The sequence below is a fragment of the Sus scrofa genome, chromosome 16 (genome assembly GCF_000003025.6).
Source record: "Sus scrofa isolate TJ Tabasco breed Duroc chromosome 16, Sscrofa11.1, whole genome shotgun sequence".
NCBI lineage: Eukaryota > Metazoa > Chordata > Mammalia > Artiodactyla > Suidae > Sus > Sus scrofa.
Genome location: NC_010458.4, coordinates 79473744 through 79493565, shown reverse-complemented (window position 1 = coordinate 79493565; position 19822 = coordinate 79473744). Strand labels below are relative to the sequence as shown.

Genomic DNA, 19822 nt, shown 5'->3' with positions numbered 1-19822 from the left:
CACTGAGCAAGGAAGGCCAGGGATCGAACCCGCAACCTCATGGTTCCTCGTCGGATTCGTTAACCACTGAGCCACGACGGGAACTCCAAGAGGTAGTGGTTTTAAAACACGACCTTGGTGGGCAGGCCCTCCTTCCTGGTGGGTGAGCAGCTCGGCGAACAGCAGGTGGGCTCCCCAGCACGCCGTGCCCTAGACATCCTGCCACCCGCACCTCTGCCCGAGGTCTGGAGGCCGCAGCAACTCCGTACGGCCAAGGGGTGCGTCAGACCTCCCGTCTTGCAGCCTGATGTGGCCCAGTGGGGGGGGGGGGGATATGCCCTTTGGGGGGGTCTGGGGCTCTAGGGCCCCATGTTCTCTCGGTAGCTTCACCATCACGTGCTATACCCGTCACATGGCACCAACCGAGAATGCAGGCTGCAGGCCAGGGAGAGGCAGAGCCTCCAAAGGAGATGCTAGAACCCACGCCCATGAGGCCACACAGTGGAGACCTGGCCCTCTGAGACCTGCTGGGGGCAGCAGAGCCCACCTGCCACCCCTCTGACCCCCTGGCGGGGGCCAGCTGCCACCTCTACCATCTCTATGGCGCCCTCCAGCCCTCCCGGGCATCTGCTCCGCTCTCTGCTCCCCAAGCCCCCTGGGAGTTGCTGCTGTGTCCCCCACCCAGTGTTCTGGGGGATCCTTGTCTAGCCTGACCAGGTGTCCCCAGCACTGCTCCCGGGCCTGGGCACGTCATGCCGATGCTGCCGTTGGGTCACATGCCTCTCCCAGGACTGGTCCTGCCCACAGAGCTGTGCTGGGACGGGCACGGCCCTGGACCTCACTGTGGTGCCAACAACCGGGCCAGGTGCCAAGGCGGCGGCGGAGACGATACCAGGAAGAAGGAACACCATCCCCACCTGGCAATGCCGTAAATAACGACACGTAACGTTGCGCTGTGCGTATCTTTTTATTAAGAGCTGCACTGGCATCATACAAACACACATCCAGTAAACACATCTGGAACAAAGAGTCACTTAACACTGCGCTGTGCCCGCAGGAAGGCCAGCCTCACGGCACGCACCCCTCCCAGAGCACACGGGTCAGAGACCCCTGCCTGTCCGGGGCCGGGAGGGCGCACGCCTGGCTCCCACGTGGCTCTGCCCTGACCTGCCTCAGAAATGGGATGTGGGGGGCAAGGACCAGGCAGGACCCCCACAGAGCACAGCTCCCCCCCAGGGCTGCTTCCGCGGCCACTCGGAGGACGTGTCCACACAGCCACAGGGAAGGACACCGACTCAAGCTTAGGGACAGATCACACCGGCTTCGGGGCATCTGTCACATGCCTTTTATACGTGATTCCGCCACAGGGGCCGCAAGACCATCGACAGAAACGCTGGAGCCGCGATGACACGATCCCAGAGCCCCTCACTGTCTCACCGGCGGCTCCCGCAGGCCGAGGGGACAGAGGCAAAGTCTCTGTCTCAGGACGCGACCTCTACATGCAAATAAAACCGTGAGACTATCGACAAGCTTAGCTCTTCGTGGCGGCCGCAGGCTCGGGAGACTGCAGAAACTCGTACGGGTCGTGGGTCCCCTCGGCCTGCTCCCCGACGCTGAGGTGGGACGGGCTCCCTGCAGTCAGGCCAAGAAGGGACGTCTCAGCCCGCGTGTTGGCGCTCAAGCCCACGGCCCCAGCGGCCCGGCTGAGTGCCAGCGTCTGCGGGCAGCAGAGGGCTCAGCCGCAGCGCCGTGGCCCCGGTGGGGCCTTCCCAGACGTGGCTGTGGACGCTCTGCAGAGGGAGGTGGGCGCTGAGCCCCCCACCACCCTGAGCCGCGCCAACGTCCCCACGAGTCCACGAGGACCTTGTGGTCCTCACTCTGGGCCCAGCCGGGGTCACCCGGGACCTCCTTGTGCCATTTGTCACAAGCTTAACCGACCAGACGGGTCCTTATTTAGACAGTTTTAGCCAAACCTCTACAGCCAATCCCCTCTCCCCACAACACCAAGGTTCGTGCTGCTGAAAGAGCACTTCAGCCTCTGCGTCTGGGAGCTGCGACAGCAGCCGAGGCCACAGCGGGGCACTTCCGAGGAGCCAGGAGACAGGCGTCTGCCCGCTTTCTGGGGGGGTCCTCGCTTGTTAAACTCGGGGTCCCTAGGCCGAGAAAGGCCGTGTACTTCCCCTGAATGAGGGCCCTGGAGGACACCCTGGTCCCCACGCAGCTTTGGGACTACGAGCAGTGACAGCAGAAAGAGACCCGATTCTGAGAGGCTGTCGGGCCCACAGGACTGGCTGGGGCTCTTCCAGACACACAGAGCCCCCAAATTCCTAAGATTAACCCTTCACGTCAGCGCAGCCGCCTGCCCAGGGAGTGCTGGGGGCGGGGCCCGGGGGGGAGCGGGGGCCCTGGGGTCCCGGGGGCGGGAGCAGGTGCCCTGGGGTCCCGGGGGCGGGGCGGGCAGGGCGCCCGCGGGCCTCACCCAGGTGATGCTGGTCCCTGTCCGAGGCGTTGGACAGGGAGCTGAGGTTGGACGACGGCCGGGAGCCCCCGCGCTCTGCCTGCGCCTCGTGCAGGTCCTGGAGGAGCTTCGTGGTCTCGTCCAGGCTCAAGGGGCCATCATCATGGTCCAGCTCCTTCTTCACCTTCCCTGCAGACAAGGGGCCATGGCATCTGCGCTCCAGAGGGCTGCGGCCTGAGCGAGCGCCACCTGCGCCCGCGTGAGGACGACCTCACGGGGTCAAGAGCGGCACACGCGCCGGTGATCACCTTCGTCCCAGGCCCGGCAGGGGGACCCTGACTGCGGCTCTGGGCCCTAAGAATGCCTGGAAGCAAAGCCTGGACAGGGCCGACCCTCAAAGTCGCCCGATGACCCGTCCACACGGCGCAATCAGAGGCGGTGGCTAAGTCTAGTGCCTGCAGCCGGCCTCCAACAAATGGCGAGAGGCAGGCGGAGGAGCGGGGGCCGTGGCCCCACCAGGGAGGAACACGGCAAACGAGATACAGGACAGTGACCTGGGAACACGCGCCACCTGTTCAAAAGGCAAGGGACAGAGAAGGGAGGCAGGAGTGGAGGACACGGAAAGGCCGGGTGGAGCTTCCAGGATGAAAAGGGGAGCAGGGAACCTGGGGGCCAGCAGATCAGCCGGCGGGAGGAGCGCCCGGGGCCCTCCGAGGCTGCCTGGCACCTGAAACCGAGCAGAGCAAAAAGGAGCTGAGGCAAGTGGCAGAAGTGGGCCAGGGGAGAGCTGAAGCGCCTGGGGCCAAAGCCCCCCATGCAGTAAAAACCAGGAACCACTGGCCAACAGCTAAACGTAACCCAAGAAGAACGAAATGAAGGGACAGCAAACTAGGGCACGTTCTAATCAAACCACGGAAACCCCAGCAACATGCAGAAAATCTGAGTCTCAGCCAGAGAAAGGAGAGCTGGTGAGCAACAGGCCGGCCCCTGGGAGAGCACGGACGGCCCGCTCCAGGGCGAGGGCTCCGCTCCAGGGCGAGGGCTCCGTGCGCCTCCAGAGTGCCCTGTGGGATGAAGGGAACGGAGCCGGGACGGCTGTGCCAGCCGCGGGCGAGGGAGCCAAGGCCGACACGGGGGCGGGGGGAGGGGGGATTGGGTGGGAGGGACACAGCGCTGCCGCTGCCCCGCCCATGGGATCAAGGGGCCCCAGTGGACGACCCCTGAGGTCAGAAAGGAGCCAGGCAGGCGCTGGCTGGGGGTCCTCTTCTACGGCCAGCTGGCCGGGCAAGCCGCCCTCCCGGGAGCAAGCGGGGCACCCCCCGGGCCAGGCCTGGGCGGAAACGCCCTGCACGACCTACCCAGACAGCCGAGCACGGAGATGTCCAGAGAGACGTCTGAATAGGACTTCATGGCCATGAAGTCCAGGGCGGAGCCGCCGTCCCCGAGAGGGTCCCCGGCCTGCAGGAGACAGTCACGTGAGACAGAGGAGAGGGGGACTGAGCGGGCCAGGAACGCCACCGGGTAGGAAAGGCCTGCTCTGCGGTGCTGCAGTTCAGGCAGCACGGGGCCCAGGCTCACGAGCGGCCGCCCTCAGCCGGACCAACGAGGACGGCTGCTGGTCTCGGGACCCACGGGTGCTGAGGAAACACGGGGCACAGGAGCCCCGCGGGGCGCAGGCGGTCTTCAGGAACCAAGCAGGGAACATGGCAGGTTCCCAGCAGCGCACACGCCCCGGCTCTGCCCGGAGGCCCCGACACTTCCTGCCCCCTTCGCAGGAGCGCCCTGCCTTCCCCAAAGCGCGGGCCCCCGCACACACATCTCCCAGCCCCGTCCGCTGCTTCAAGGGCCAGCGCGTAGCTAAAGCTGAGGGAGTCTCTGCGACCACCTGCAGGGTTCTGGGGGGTCACCACGTCACCGCAGGCCCGCGACTTCCGCCGGATCGCACTCGTTCATGCTGCTGCTGGGTCCCGTCACCGCTGCAGAGTTCTTGGGGGATGACAAGCCCTCCCCCGAGGACACGGGAGCGGCACCGTTTCTTCCCCAAGGAGCAAACAGAGCTCCACGAGCCTGGCGGGCGCCGGTGTCCTTCGCAGGCTCCACCCTCCCCTCTCCCAGGGTCACAGCTCAGAGCTCCCAGCCTGCACGGTGGGGACAGACGTCTGCTGCCACCCAGAGGAGGGACGAGGCCTCTACCGCCGAGCAAGGGTGTACGGGACCGGGGACCCCTCTCCTCTCCTGGGGGCCGCCCTGGCCCTGGGGATCCATGAACATGCTGCCCCCACTCGGCGTCCATCAAACCGACTTGTCTGTGCTCTGACAGCTTCTCCCTCGAGCAAACTGTTCCGTGCTGACTCAAGACCACAGACAAGCCAGGCTCAGCTCAGGAGCCCGGTGACCGGCGAGGCCCCAGGGCCACTGCTGCCACAAATTCCTACAGGAGTCCCGCGACCACCGCGGTGCTCTGACACCAGAGACCGCGGCTCGCAGCCATTAGCTGCCACGCTCTCTCCCCCCTCGGCCGGATCTGCTCGCCCATCTCGCGGGGGGACCCGTGTCCCAAGGCCCTGACCAAAGGTACGTTAAAGAGGTCGGGCCCGGCCGCCCACGGGCCTCCGGGGAGACGCCCGCGCAGCCCCCCAATCCTCCAAAAGCCCGCCGACGGGAGCCTGACACTCTGCCGGGTGCCGACCCCGGCCACCAAGGCCAGGGAACCCCGCAGCCCAGGCCCCACACCCCACCCTGCGCTGCGGCCTCCGGACCGCAGGAGGGGAGACCCCCTTCCGCCTCCTCGTCAGAACCGAACGGGCGTCCAAACACACATCAAAGGCCGGCGTCCCAGCGGGGCCCTAACGACGAGGCTCTTCCTACCTCGTCCCTGGGACTCACCTTGGCCTCGTCCGGAGGCTTCACCGGGACGTTTCTCCTCTGCAAGGCAAAGCAGACAAGACCAGGTGTCCAGAAGAATCTCACACAGACGGCTCGCCTGCCCGCGAGGGAACAGCTGCCCATCCAGGGCTCAGCTGGCCTCGTGGGCAGGCATCCTGTGAATCACGGTGGCCCTGCGTGGGCAGCGACGCTGGGGCCGCCAACCCCGAGTGACACGGAGCTGAAGCAGTGCGCCACCTGCCCACAGCCCCGGGGGCGTGGATGGAAGAGAACGGGAGACACGGCGCCCCGGCCACAGGGCAGCGCGGGGAACAGCCAAAGGGTGAGGACGCCTGCGCCCACCTCCCTTGGGGGGCCGGGGCCCCGGGCCAGGCACCCCCTCCGGCCGGCTAGAGCCTGTGTGCCAGCACCATGCCGCTCTGGTGACGGGAGCCTGGCAGCGCAGCTCAGGTCTGAGGGCGGCGCCCCAGCTCTGGTCAGTCAGGCTCTCCTGTGTTTCCTCAGGAATTTTAAGATCATGGTTCCGGCTCTGTGGAAAGTGCCACTGCTGTTTCGGGGGGGACCCCACTGACTGTGTGCAGGTGAGCTTAGGTCCTGCGGCCCGTTAACAAGGCCTGTTCTGCCAATCCACGCAAAGACAGCCCACGCAGTAAGGGTCCTGGGAAAACCGGACAGCACGTGCAAATAAAGAGAGCAGAACACCCTCCAATGAAACACACTCTGGAGTTCCCACTGTGGCTCAGCGATAATGAACCCAACCCACATCCGCGAGGATGCGGGTTTGATCCCTGGCCTCGCTCAGTGGGTTAAGGATCCAGCACTGCCGTGAGCCGTGGTGTAGGGTGCAGATGTGGCTCGGATCTGGTGTGGCTGTGGCTGTGGTGTAGGTCGGCAGCTACAGCTCCAACTCGACCCCTAGCCTGGGAGCCTCCATAGGCTGCAGGTGCGGCCCTAAAAAAGCAAAAAACCCAAATAGACTCAAAATAGACTGAAGACCCAAATGTGGTCCACACACACCATGGACTACTACTCGGACATGAAAAAATGAAATTTTGCCATCTGCAACAACACAATGAATGGATCTGGAGAGTATTGTGCCAAGTGAAAAACAAATACTGTATGTTCTCCCTCAGAGGCAGCATCTAAAACATGTAACAAACCAGTGAATAGAACCAAAAAGAAACAGCCTCACAGACACAGAGAACAAACGGGTGGCTGCTGGTGGGGAGAAGGAGGGCGGGGGGTCAAGCGCCGCGCTATCAAACCTAAGACCCACCACGGGAAAAGGCTGCATGGCGCGCAAAGCATCGTCACCCTTGCACGCTCACTTCAAGTGCAGGGAAACCTCTCAAAGTCGCTTATCTCTATGCTGTACACCGGACACACCTCTGCGTTAAAAAAAGCTTACACAGAAAGAAAGAACATATTTGAAGAGTGAAAATATTCCAAGTTTGATGGAAACTATAAACCAATGGACCCAAGCAGCTCAACCAATGTTAAGCGGAATGAATACAAAGAAAAGCACATAAGGAGTTCCCGTCATGGCACAGCAGAAATGAATCCAACCAGCATCCACAAGGACGCGGGTTCCATCCCTGGCCTTGCTCAGTGCGCTGCAGTTCCGGCGTTGCTGTGGCTGCAGTGTAGGCCGGAAGGGAAGTGATGAAAAGCCGTCACAAAGAACAAAACTTAAAAGCATTTAGAGCAGCAGGCAGCACGTTTTCTCCAAACAGGCCAAGGGCAACCCCTTGAAGCTTTGTGGCCACACGTGGCCTGTGGCACATGGACATTCCTGGGCCAGAGATGGAATCCAAGCTGTGGCTGTGGCCTGCATCACAGCCGTGGCAACGCCAGGCCCTACACCGGGCGGGGGTCAAAGCTGCACCTCCGCAGAAACTGAAGCCGCTGCATGCAGTCGGATTTTTTTTTTTTGCTGCCCTGCAGCATATGGAGTTTCCGGGCCAGGGGTCAGATCCTGAACCCACTGTGCCAGTCCAGGGATCGAAGCTGCATCCTGGTGCTCCCAGGACACCACTGATTTCCACTGTGCCACAGCAGCAGCTCTGCAGTGGGATTCTTAACAAGCTGTGCCACGGCGGGAGCTCCTCAGGCGTTGTCTTAGGCAGAGGAAAAGACATCAGCCTGTGATTCCACCCCAGCATAGACAAGTTTCAAAAAAGAAAGGTAAAGACACTTCAGATACAGAAAGACTGGGCAAATCCACTGCCAGCAAATCTGTCCTTAGAAAAACACCAGAGGAAATTCTTCGGGATGAAGGAAAGTGGCGGCGGCTGAAAGAAAGTGGGGGCAGAGGGCCGGAGACCACGGGCCCGGGGGGACGACCTTTCTCGTTTCCCTGAAAAATAACTGCTCAAAAGAAAAGACAAACAGTAAGTAACGACCAGCACAGCAGGAAGAGCTGCCCCCACCTCGCGGCCCCAGCTGGGTGGGCTCCTTGCCCGGGAGGGGCCCCAGCGCAGCCCACCTGCCTCAGCTGGAAGAGCATCCGCGAGTGGTCTCCGCCGGTGATCTGGTCCAGGAGGTCGTCCACCATTTTCTTGCTGTAGCTCCCAGCATCCTTCACAAACTCCTGCAGGCTGGGAGGGGCCGCGAGAGAAGAGGCTGGAACAGCAGCTCCCTGCTGCCCCATCCCGGCTGCACCCGAGACAGGCTCTCCCCGAGCCCGAGGCCCCTCCTGGACAGGGTGGCGCGGGGAGTGGACAGCAGTCCGGCAGCGTGACCAGCGACCCAGAAGAGTTTTCTCAAGAAAAAGACTGTTCATTAAAAAGCAAGCAAAGTGAGGAGCCGTGTGCCCACGCGGCTAAGGACCTCACCCCGACTTACAACAGAAGAGCGGCCATGTGTGTTTGGCATTTACAGAGTCAAGGAGCTGGGAGACAACGCAGCACAGGGCCACCCATGGGCACCTCGGAGCAGCACGTTGATTTTTGGGTCATGTGAATGAAAGCCCAAAAGAAAACCACGTCGCTCACAAAAGAGGCCCGAACAGAGGCCCACAGCCCTGGCAGCAGAACCGGGCAGAGGCCCAGAAGGGCCTGGACTGCAGCGCAGTCGCCAAAGGAGCACCTGGGAAGGGGCAGGGGTGCGCGAGAACCCCCCGGCGGGTCCCGGAGGCCTGGGAGGAAGGGCCTGGCACCAGGAACAGCGTGGCCTTGGCCAGGCCGCGTGCCCGCTTTCCTGGGCTGCTCGCGAGGCCGTGATTGTTGCTGCACAGCACCCAGAATCCGTGCACCTCTCACGAGCAGGCACTTGGGGGGGGGCTGCAGCTCAGTCTGGCCTCACGAAGGCCTGCAGCAGACACAGCAGATGACTGAATAAAACCCTTGGTGAGCTGTGCCCCGAAGAGCGGTGAGCTGCTGACAGGGCGACAGGGAGCAAAGGGCACAGTCCCTCGGCCACGGGTAGTTTGCTCCTGTCACTGCTTTTTCACACCAAATCCAGTGTAGACGTCCACTCACTGTACTAGAAGCTGATGCCCCAAATGTGTTCTACATTCTTTTTGGAATGAAACAAAGGCCTAATGTGGACAGATCCTCCTTGTCAGAGACTAGCAAAATTATTACTTCCCTGTTAAAAAAATCACTAAGATTCCACCCGTGAGCTGCTTTTACCTTATCTCAAAAAAACAAAAAACCCAAGAGCAGCTATAGAGAACTGCAACACTATAGAACTTAACGTCACATCCTAGTTGGCAGCTCAACTGTGTCCCCGAAATTCACACGATGAAGCCCTGGGCCCCGGTACCTCAAAAACGTGACTGCACGTGAAGCCTGGGCCCTCAGCTCTCAGGCGGGTGTCCCTACAAGCCAAGCCGGGACAGCCCCGCCCAGAGGGGAGGCTGTGTGAGGACACGGCGCGGGCAGTATCCGCACGGCCGGGAGGCCGCCGCCGAGTGTGCGGCTGCGCTGCTCACGCTGCCCTGTCAGGTGCCCTCTGCAGTCCGACCGACCCACGCACACGACTCCGCCTCTGCGGAACCGGCACTGCTGGTCCCAGCCCGGCAGCCTTCTGCGAGCCACGGCCTGGATCGTCATCCTTAGAATCACGACACCTGCACCTCAAGGCTGGCCTGCAGCAGACACAGCGCTGGGCCGAAAAAGCTCTTGGGCTCTGCTGCTGCTGCTGCTGCTGCTGCGGGGACCTGCTGCGGGGACGGCCGTCCACCCTGGCCACGATGAGAGGACGGACCCCCACCCACCTCAGGGCGCACTGCACGCCCGTCTCGTCTCCGTAGGCCGCGTAGAGCAGCTCCGCTTCATCCGACTTCAGATCGCCCAACACGGAGTTGCTGTGCAGGGCAAGCGCGGTGCTGGCGCTGGACAGGAAGGTGACTGCGGGGAGAGAGGCGCGTCACGCGGCGGCCGCCGCTCTGCACAGCCCGCGCCCTCGCCGCCTCAGCCTGGCCGCTGGGGCGCTCCAGGAGCCGGGTGGTGGGGATCTGAGGCCTCAGGGATGCTCCTGGGGGTGGGGGCGAGGGTCGTGGCCGGGGCACAGGAGGGGGAGCCGGGAGCACATCTGTGGAACAATCGAAACGTCCCCACCGCCACACATCCCTGGAACTAAAACTACCGTGTGGGACAAACGCCACTAAGCCAACCAGAGCGCCCAGCGCGACCACCACGCAGGTTCCCCGGCCAGGGGGCGAACCGGAGCTGGAGCAACCACGCCGCCCGCCCGGCCCCACCCCGTACCCTGCGCTGGCCAGCGAGACCCACGCTCTGGCGTCTCTGCTGCGCGCACGGCCCCAACCCAAGTGGATGACCAGGGATAATTCATCGGAGAAGTTAAAATGCCACCACTAAACCATGGCACGGCTACCACCCTGACTGTGGCCCAAACTGTGGGGTGGAGACACCTCCGCCCCCCAAGCAGGAAAAGGAGGCCTTGCCTGTCCCTGCTCGGGTTTCCAAGGGGGCCAGGAACGGGGGGGGGGGGGGGGGGGGGGGCACTCACCTCTGCTCCTCCGCTCCTCCCTGAAGCCCAGTGTGGTGAAGCCTGGGAGCAGCTTGCTGGACAGCGAGCTCAGGTCCACCGGGTGCGTCTCCTCCTCTGCAAGGGCACCAGGCGTGAGCCGGTGGCACTGCGCACGCCCTCCCACCTTGCCTCCCAGTGAGGTAGGGGGGGCTCCCCGAGAAGAGGCCCCTGGAGCAGAATCTACAGGAGCCAGCGACCTTTGACCTTCAACACCCCGCAACCCAACTTCAGATCCCCCACCGGTGACGTAAGGAAAGACCAGCTCTGCCAGGACAGAGCAGTGTCCCCTCCCAACCTCCCGTCCCACGTGCCTTACTGGCAACAGTGAAGCTCTGCCTGCAGCGGGTCCCGAGAGCGCGCCTTCCCTACGCCGTGTGCCCTGGTGGAGCTCACGCAGCCCCAGCGGGACCCTTCCCCCCACCCCCCCGTCGGAACCCTGGCTCGCCTGTTCTCTCTCGAGACACTGGGCCTCGTGCCAGCTCCAGGTCAGGAGAAGCCGTCAGTGCTGCCCTCCACACCCAGCAGAGAACTCTGTGCCCAGCAATCCCGCTCCCAGGCTGGGAACAGAGCGCCTGGGCGTCGGCCGGCAGGGGGAACCAGGTAGTGTTCCACTTCCCATGTGGGTGTGAGCACGCGTGTGCGTGTGTGTCTGCACGGTCACACGCACATCAGAACTATTTCCCAGAAGGTGGAAACACCCGTTAAAGAGGCCATGGCCGCGACTATGCAGGCTGGACAGGCCCTTTGGAAGGAACTCCGGTGCCTCCCGGATCGTCTCCGGTGTAACCGGCACGTCGCCGTGCGGGGCAGCGGCGCCTGGCTTGGAGGGTAGGCAGAGCTCGGCACTGCGGTTCCCACAGAGGGGCCCTGGACAGAGCTTGCGGGGCGAGCCAACCGCCAGGGCCTCCCACAGCCTGGGGAGTGGGCGGGCGACCCAGCGCCGCCGGCTGTCCTGGGGCCCTTGGTCAGAAAGGCCTGCCCGGCATCTCCCGGCGGCCAGAGGGCCGCCCTCGGTCCACGGACCACACTGGCGCCGCTCGGCGTGGCCCCGGACACGGCCTCCTGGCCAGAGAAAAGGCGCGTCTCAGGCAGGCTGGTGGTCCCGGGGAGCGGCGCGCGCGGGCCACCCACCGTCGGCGTCCGGCTCGGCGGCGTTGACCACGCTGTAGAGCAGGCTGCCGTCGCCGCCCTTCTTCAGGTAGCCCATCTGCAAGGAAGTGCGCCTGAGCCCCGCGGCCGCGGCTCCCCGCCGAGCCCTCCCCCAAGGCGCCAGCAGGACAGGGGCCTCGGAGCGTGGCCGACAGGGTGAGACCCCAAAGCCTCCAAGTTCCTCGCTCCCCACCCACAAAGACCACGGACGCGCCTCGGATCTTCCCTGGATCTTAAGACCTGCTCACGAATGACCACGTGCCCAGGTCCTCTCACCCGTGCCCTGTCTTTTTAGGGTGGCCCTCGTGGCATATGGAGGTCCCTGGACCAGGGGGCGAGTGGGAGCTGCAGCTGCCGGCCTGCACCACAGCCACAGCCACACAGGATCCTTAACCCACTGAGCGAGATCAGGGATCGAACTGCATCCTCACGGATACCAGTCCAGCTCTGAAGCTGCTCTGCCCCAGTGGGAACTCTGGTCACACTGCTGCTGTCGGACACACTGGTCTAGATGCTCTCGTGTCTCAGGGGAGGGGCTCGCCGGATGGTGGGGCTCACGCCTGTCACGCCTGGCTCAGACCCGCAGGCGACCACAGGGCCGCACAGAGACGTGAGGACCCAGGGAGAGGGTGGGCCGGGCCTCCGTCCAGCGAGGGACGTGAACCCCTCTGCTGGAGGGACCCACACGCCACACACCCTCCCGCCCTCCAGGGGCCCGCCCGTGGCGTCCCCCCGCCCCCTCCGGTGATGAGGGCACCGCTGGGACACGGGCGGAGCTCTGACCAGATGCTCACAGCGGCCTGCTAGCCTCTCGACCCTGATGGCTGTGCCCCCGGCAGGAGATGCTACCTTGCCCCCGGGGACGAGCCGGTTGATCCTGTCCCGGGCCTCGTCGGCCGCGTGCTCCACCAAGGCCAGCACGTGCTCTTCTGCGGTGCTGTCCGTCAGGCTGCAGGCGTTGCCTTCCGGCTCAAACATGCAGCTACGGGGCAGGAACGCACACCAGTCACCAGGGAGCGCGCGCCAAGGCCTCACCCTGGTCTGACCCTCATGCTGCGCCAGGTCACAAGGGACCGGGAGGAGCAGCGGGAGGCGCACCTGAGTCCCTTCCTGTCACCTCTAACCACGACAAAACAAGCGCTTTCCTCCAGATAAAACAAAACCACAAGCCAAGAAGATGGCTCCATGGTCTCACGTCTCAGCAATGACTTTCTGTCGCTTTAAGAGCAACGGAGCAGGGGACAACCACAAGCCTCGCAAAACACAGCGCCACTCGAGATGCCATCAGGAAAAGTGACGTGGCCCCCGCTGGCCATGGAGGTGCCGACAGTGAGCCTGAGCCGGGGAGCGGCCCCGCCAGGCCCAGGCACAGCCAGAGCCCCTACAGGCAGAGCAGGAGCCGTGCCAGCACCCGAGGAGGCGGCCCCTCCTGCAGAGGCTCTAGATCTGGGGCCCCCAGGAAGCCCCCAGGACAGGGTTCGCAGCTCCGGGCAAGGTGTTCCTTGCCCACGCATGCTAGCTGCTCAAGGGATGTGACTGTGCCCGGGGCCGGGGCCAGGGCCAGGCAAGCCCAGGCTGCGGTCCGTGACCTACACGTGAGGGGACTTCTCTGAAGTGACAGGTCGACAAAGGCCCTAAATGGCAGCGGCAGGGACCAGGCAGCAGTGGGCAGCTGAGGGCTAGAGACGGGCCCGGCGCGCCTCGCCTGGGGCAGAGCACATGTGTATGCCTGCCAGGGCGACAGTGACTCTGCTCCAGGACAAGCCACCGTGTGCGCTGGCACGTGGTGGGGGGCACACAGAGCGAAGTGCACGACGGACCTCGGGGACCAGGGCCGGCAGAGACGGCGCGGTCGTCTCCACCGCTGTGGTCGCCCCACCTCCAGTGAGCGGGGGGTGGGGTGGGGGGTCCACTTCCCGCTGGGAGCCCGGGCGCATGGGCCCCCGGGGCCGCTCGGGCCGCTGCCGTCTGGGCGCCCACGAGGCCCGGCTCCACCAGGCCGGCCTTTACCTGATGGCTTCTCTACTCGGCCTTTTGGACCTCCGGGCAGTTTCTACTTGCACGGGCGCGACTTCGGGGACGGGCTCCTGAACAGCTGTGTCTTCGTTGCCCAGGAGCGCGGCCTGCTGAGAGAAATCCATGTCCTGCATGAACGACACGCTGCGCTTCAAAGCCAGCAGCCGCTCCTAGAAGCAGAAGAGCACAGAGCAGCCGCGCTTTACCTCTCCCTGCAGCCGAGGCGCCGTGACGACGGGATGGCTGGGCGCCCGCGGCCTCGCCCGGCCAAAGCTAACCCTCCACACGGCGCCGCACCTGCCCAGCGCCGCGGAGCCAGCAGGGGCCGCGCCTCACCTACTGGCCAGGCAGGCACCAGGCGCTGGTCCTAGATGGTGATGCATGCAGCCTGGCTCGGGACAGATGGGAAGCCACTTGGGATGGCCGGGGAGGGGCGGGGGCGGGGGCGGGGGGTCTGACACAGGGAGGCAGCCACGCCAAAGAGACCCACCAAGCAGGCTGCAATCCAGTGAGACCGAGAGCCTCGGCTTTGGTGCCAACCCCATGGGGCTCAGCTGGGGCAGGAGCAGAGGGACGGGGGTGCCTGCAGGACGGGGACCTGGAGAGCGTGGCAGGGGCACCCTGAGGGGAGGGGTCCACGCCGTGGCCAGGGACAGACGGATGGAAGCGTGTCATTCGCTGTGAGTTTCTCATTAGGCACGAGAAGCGCAGGAGGACGCTCAGGCCTGGGCTCCTCGCCCGCCCGGAGGGGGTTTCTTACTTTGCTCATCATCTTAAAGCCCGCGTGAAGGATCTTCTTCGCTAACTTGTAGTACACGGTGTCCGGCCTGTTGTACGTCATTGCGTTGTCACACATCAGTTTGAAATCTGCCTGCAAAGAAAGAGAATTCGCCGTGTTTGTAACACCGTCCAGATAACAGCAAAGAGCCGAGATCACTACCAAAAGAGGCCCATGGAGGGGCTCCCGTCAGGGCGCAGCGGAAACCAACCCGACTAGGAACCGAGAGGTTGCAGGTTCGATCCCTGGCCTCGCTCAGTGGGTTAAGGATCCAGTGTTGCCGTGAGCCGTGGTGTCGGTCGGTCGCAGCCGCGGCTCGGAACTGGTGTTGCTGTGGCTGTGGCGGAGGCCAGCAGGAGCAACTCCGAATAGACCCCCTACCCCCCGGAACCTCCACAGGCCACAAATGGGGCCACAAAAGCACCAAAGGCAGAGGGCGAAGTGGAGCGGGAAACGACCTGGCTCTTGGAGTTCCAGTAGCTTCGTCACCTGAAGTGCGGTTACCTTGCAATGCTGGGTCAGCATCAGGCGCAAAACAAAGCGACTCCGTCCGTGTCCCACACACGTCTCTCCCGCCATAGATGACTGGCAGGTACCGGGGACCGCCCCCGAGCTGCTGGGCAGCCCCGGGGCCGCTCCCTGGCTCTCTGTGCGGCAGTGTGGACCCAGCAGCGCCGCGCTCCTCCCCGGCCCTCCCCCGGGCGCACGGGCAGCCGCGGCTGCGCTCCCGTTGGCAGTCCGCTGCCGCCTCCCCCGGCGGCTCCTGGGCGCCACCTGTTGCACGGTGTCCGTCTCTCTAACCCCGGCCTTCACTTGGCACCGTAACCTTCAGATCCAGCCGTACCACGGCAAGCAGCCTCGCTTCACTGCCGTTTGCGGCCGAGGAACTAAAGACTCGGGTTTTAAACCTCTGAGACGTTCTCGTTGGTCTTCACTGGCCAGGGCGGGCTGGCCTCTTCCTGAAGGCCACGCACGCATCCGACGGGGTCCCTGCACTTCCTCCCTGAGAGCCCCTCCCCTCCCTAGAAGGAGCTGGGGCGTGAAGAACCAACAACAGCCTCTTTTACGCCGCAGCAGAGGGATGAACCTCTCGGGGATTTTCCCATAAGGTTTGCACATCTGTCTGCAGTTACTCTAGTTCCACTACAAAAGCACTTTCTCTCAAACGGGGACAGCCTCAAGAATGACTTTTGTTACAAGTTAGTTAGGTGAAAAATCCGTGTTTCATCACCTACCTACCACACCTGCCCCGGTGAGCTGGACATCAGACGGACAGTGACCGCTAATGCGGTGTGTGCTACCTGCAGCCCTGACCAAGTCTCTGTGCCAGTGTCCCCGGGGCTGGGACCGAGCTGTAAAGCAACCCCCCGCCACCACAGGTCCCACGGGTGGTGGCTTCCTAGTGCTCTCTTGAGGACGAGGCGGGCGCTATCCACACCTGGGCTCTGCCCCTGGGTGAGGGACCAAACTGGGGGCCCGCAAGTAGGAAGGTGGACCTTAGGGCATGGACTGTCCCTGCCCACCTGCCCACTGGGCCCCTCCTATGAAAAGTCCCCTTCTCTCCCACTCTCCTTTATCGGCTGTGTTGTTTCTGCAGGTCAACACGTGCTCTCAGGAAGGTCTCCAGTAAACGAAAACAGAAAAACCGAGCTTTTTCAAAGTTAACAGAACCTAAGAAGAAACCTAATGCCTTTTCTAATGACGCCACTACCAACGCTGTCAAGCGCTCATTCTGATTTTCCTGAGTTTCAACACCGACAAGCGATTTTCACCTTTCACAGCCAGTTCTTAGAGACGGGAACTGAGCTCTCGAGAGGACTCACTAAAACTCACTCTCCTAAACAGTAAACTATGTTATCACAAGACAAAACTAAGAATCAGAAAAACCTGTTTCTGAGAGTCCCCCTTCTAGAGCTGGGCCAAACCGAGCACACCCTTGCTTGACCCAGCAGGTCCCCCTATCCCCGCACAGTAACTTAAAACCCCGTCTAATCGTGTGCCAGCAGGACAGCTTCGAGGCCGAAACACGGGGAAAATCTCAACTAACCCGCTCCCCGATTGGCGTTTGTGAAACAGTCCAACACAGACTCGCCCCTAAGAACCTTCAACTGGGGAGTTCCCGTCGTGGCGCAATGGTTAACGAATCCAACTAGGAACCATGAGGTTGTGGGGTCGGTCCCTGCCCTTGCTCAGTGGGTTGACGATCTGGCGTTGCCGTGAGCCGTGGTGTAGGTTGCAGACGCGGCTCGGATCCTGCACTGCTGTGGCTCTGGCGTGGCCGGTGGCTACAGCTCTGATTAGACCCCTAGCCTGGGAACCTCCATACGCCACAGGAGCGGCCCAAGAAATGGCAAAAAGACGAAAAAAAACAAAAAACAAAAAACAAACCTTCGACTGGAAACGACCCAAGCCTTACAAGCGCCCACCGGACGGGAGCACATGGGGCTTTCTGCCGCTGCTCCAGGAGCAAAGCTGATTTACCTTAAATTCCGTGACCGACTTGTACTCGTTAGCGGCGATTTTCTCCTTCATCGTGCCAAAGTCCATCGGGTGTTTTATTATCATCGAGTACCCAGGGGCAATGGCGTCCGTGACAGGAAAAGCAAAAAAGCCGTGAGGATCTTTTCTGAGAACGAAAACACCTTTATTTAAATTCGAAAAACCCAAGATCTAAATACCTGGGCAAGATCCCTCACAATGCAAAAACCAATACAACGGGCCGAATCTTAAGGTCTTTTCTAAAGACGACCAAACTCATGGCTCTTTAAAACCGTGCTCTTTTGATCACTAAAAATTCTCAAGCTCCCACCCTGGCTCCAGTCGCGTCATCTACGTCAGGGCGTCTCGGACCCCGTGCTGGACCAGGAGGCTTCTCCAGCCCTCCCAGCGCTGCTCCCTCCCCACTCTGGTGGCCCCTGTCCGGGTGGACTGCGCTTTACCCGGTGAAGGTGACGTGCCAGCATCCGCTGCACGGCTGGCACGGGTGGGCCAAGACCCCGCAGAGAGGAGACACCCAACCGCCCCCAGCACGAGCTCTTTAGAAACACTCTTTACCTCTGCAGCTGCCGGAGGAAATGCTCGAGGAGCTGCTGAATAGGCGTGCTCTCGCTTTCAGCTGCCGGGCGAAAAATTAAAAAGGGAAACGGAATAAAAGGACTTTGCAATCGCGTCGCTGCAGCGGGAACTCCCATGTCACAGCACCACATACGCATCTAGGGGCTGTTTCACAGTGTTTCAGGTCCAAACGAAAACTGGATGCAAAGACAAACAGACCCGGCTCTGGTCCCTGCCAAGCTCAGCAGTGGAAGAGAGCGGGGTCCCCGAGGCCCTCAGAGGACAGGCGCCCCGTCAACACAGCACCGTGTAGCCATCCCTCCTGGGCCCGGACAGAGCAGAGAGGGCATCATGAAGAAGCCAAGGCAGGCTCTGAGCCCGAAGCTGACGTCGGATGCGCTGCCATCATCCTGCCTGAGTCCTAAGCTCCTGCTTGTGCCTCTGTTCACACATCAAGTGAGGGTAAGTTGGCACCCCCTCCACACAGTAGGCATGGAAATGGTCTCGCCAGCGCTGTCCCCAGGCCCACACGCAGGGCCCGGGACCCGGCCTCGCAACGCCTCTCACCACTGAGGACCAGGCTCAAGTGCAGCAGGAGGGCAGAGGAGCCGGCTCCCGAGAGGGCCGCTGTCGCGACAGAGCGGGACGGGCCGAGAGAGCATCGCCATCGCTAGCTTTCCAGGGAGTCTGGGGAAACGTGAGATACGAGGCCTCAAACGGGCAGCGGAGCAAATGAAGCCAGCGACACCGGCGGCTGCAGGAACCCCACCGACGTGGTCGCCTAGAGAACGGCGGCCCAGCGCCCGCCTTTACTCCACAGGAGCCCCGCCTGTCCACCAGGACGCCCCCACGGCGGAGGGTGCCGCCAGCAAACGGCACCCCAGCGTCTGCAGCAAACCAAAGGTGCTCAGACCCAACGTCAAGACAGAAAAGCCTGGAAGGCGAATCTGCCTCCAGTCAAGCACCTACAAGCCTTTCCCAGAGCCTTCCTCTGCTGAGCTCCTGAGGGGTCTGACCGCCTGCAGCCCTAGGCTCCTCCTGTCCGTGACAAGCTTCTTACCGGCTAGGCCAGCACTGCGGCCCTGCTCTCCAAGCTCAAAGAGGACCCTCGGGTCCAGGGCCTCTGTGTGAGGCCCGGAAGAGAAACCCTGCTCCTTCCTCTCCACGCGTCCCCCAAAAGCTGGCAGGCAGGTGCCCATCACAACTGCACAGGGACAAGCTCCGAAGCCCAAAGCTCAGGCGGTCTCTGAAAACACCGACGCTTGCCTGGCTGCGTCCGGCACGCTCGGACAGGCCGGTCGGGGGGCGGCTCCACCTCCACCTTCTTCCCGGGGTCAAAGTCATCGGCCTCCCCCTCCGTGTCACAGTGCTCCTTCTCCCGCTTGCGCTTCTTCTCCTCCTGGGAGGCAGGGTCAAGGCAGGAGAGCAATGAAGCAGTTGTGAGGGGCCTCTTGTTTCTGAGAGGATGCTAAGGGCCCTCTCCCAGAGACGTTGACTCCGGACTCTCCGCCCGTGCGTCCCCTCCCCTGGGCTCGGGTGAGAAACGTGGTGGGGGGGGGAGCCCCAGGGACTTCAAGCCCCCGCCCTCACCTTTCGCTTCCTCCTTTCTTCATCGTCGAGGTGCTTCTCCTTCTCTGACTTCTTCTTCTTCTTCTTCTTCTTCTCTCTGTGCCGCTCGCGCTCGTGGTCTGACCTGTCGTCGTAGTAACTGGAGTCGTGGCCAGACCCGGAGAGCTCGGTCACTTCACTTCCCCCCACCTTGAGGACCAGCTTCAGGGGTTTCTCCAAGGGCTTGTCGGCATAATCTGCAGACAAAGGGGGGCCTTCAGTGCGTGGGTTTGGGCCGCCAGTCGGTGGCACGGCTGGCCCCTGCTGGGGTGTGAGGGTGACACCGAGGCCCGGGAAGCTGGGGGGGACTGGCTGAACGGAGGCAGAGGACCGGGGGATGCCAAAGCCGTCAAAGAACGGCGGGGTGCGCCCTCCCTGCCATCCTCAGGGAGGTCTCTCCGGCGGCGTCGGAGAAAAAGACCCAGACCCCGCCTTGGTGCTCAGCGTCGGATCCCCTGTCCCCCAGCTCCTGGCCCCTGCTCACCCCTTCTCGTCCTGCACCAGCCCCCGAGTGGCGTCCTGACCCCGGGACTAGAGCTGCAGGGCCGGGGCACAAGTGGGAAAAGGCGGGAGGAGACCTCGAAAACACGGCCGTTCAACACTCTTCTCCAGGTTGCGGCGAGAGCTGGACCGACGCTCGAGAAGAGTTCCCGAGCCCCGGCCGCGCGGCCGGGACCCCCGCCGCCGCGAACACCCGCCCGCCCCGCGTCACAAAGCGCGGCCGCCGCCTCACCTTCGTACGACGAGCGCCACTCGGCCTTGTGCTTCTTGTGCTTCTTGCCCATGGCGGCGGCGCCGAGGGCAGCAACCAGCCCGGCCGCCGCCCGCAAGCCCCGCTCGCTGCCCGCCCGGCGCCTCGAGCTCGCGCGCCCGCGCCGGAAGCGGGCGCCGCGGCCGGA

The 19822-nt window shown here is 63.1% G+C and overlaps 1 protein-coding gene across 6 annotated transcripts; it reads right to left on the bottom strand.

Moving 5' to 3' along the window:
- On the bottom strand, positions 928–19816 carry BRD9 (bromodomain containing 9). Of its 6 annotated transcripts, none has more exons than XR_002339818.1 (16): positions 19657–19811; positions 18906–19120; positions 18582–18714; positions 17316–17376; positions 16743–16887; positions 14244–14354; positions 13478–13653; positions 12317–12449; positions 11450–11525; positions 10298–10393; positions 9543–9675; positions 7809–7920; positions 5324–7690; positions 3796–3895; positions 2459–2626; positions 928–1611 (listed from the first exon to the last, which is right to left on the bottom strand). XR_002339818.1 is itself a non-coding variant. In XM_021077128.1 (16 exons), exons 1-16 carry the CDS (start codon positions 19706–19708, stop codon positions 1511–1513), a joined length of 1851 nt encoding a protein of 616 aa, XP_020932787.1. In that variant the 5' UTR covers positions 19709–19816; the 3' UTR covers positions 928–1510. The 6 variants fall into 6 exon arrangements, 5 of the variants coding, with proteins under 5 accessions (XP_020932787.1, XP_020932788.1, XP_020932789.1 ...); XM_021077128.1 differs by having other exon boundaries at positions 5324–5362; positions 19657–19816; XM_021077129.1 differs by having other exon boundaries at positions 942–1611; positions 5324–5362; positions 13478–13593; positions 19657–19815.

Coding starts and splice junctions, on each gene's coding strand:
- BRD9 (XM_021077128.1), bottom strand. CDS start 19,708: ATGGGCAAGAAGCACAAGAAGCACAAGGCCGAGTGGCGCTCGTCGTAC. Junction 13,654..14,243: donor GCTTTAAGATGATGAGCAAA/GTAAGAAACCCC, acceptor TTCTGCTTCTAG/GAGCGGCTGCTGGCTTTGAA. Junction 12,450..13,477: donor CCGAGTAGAGAAGCCATCAG/GTAAAGGCCGGC, acceptor CCTGCCCCGTAG/CTGCATGTTTGAGCCGGAAG.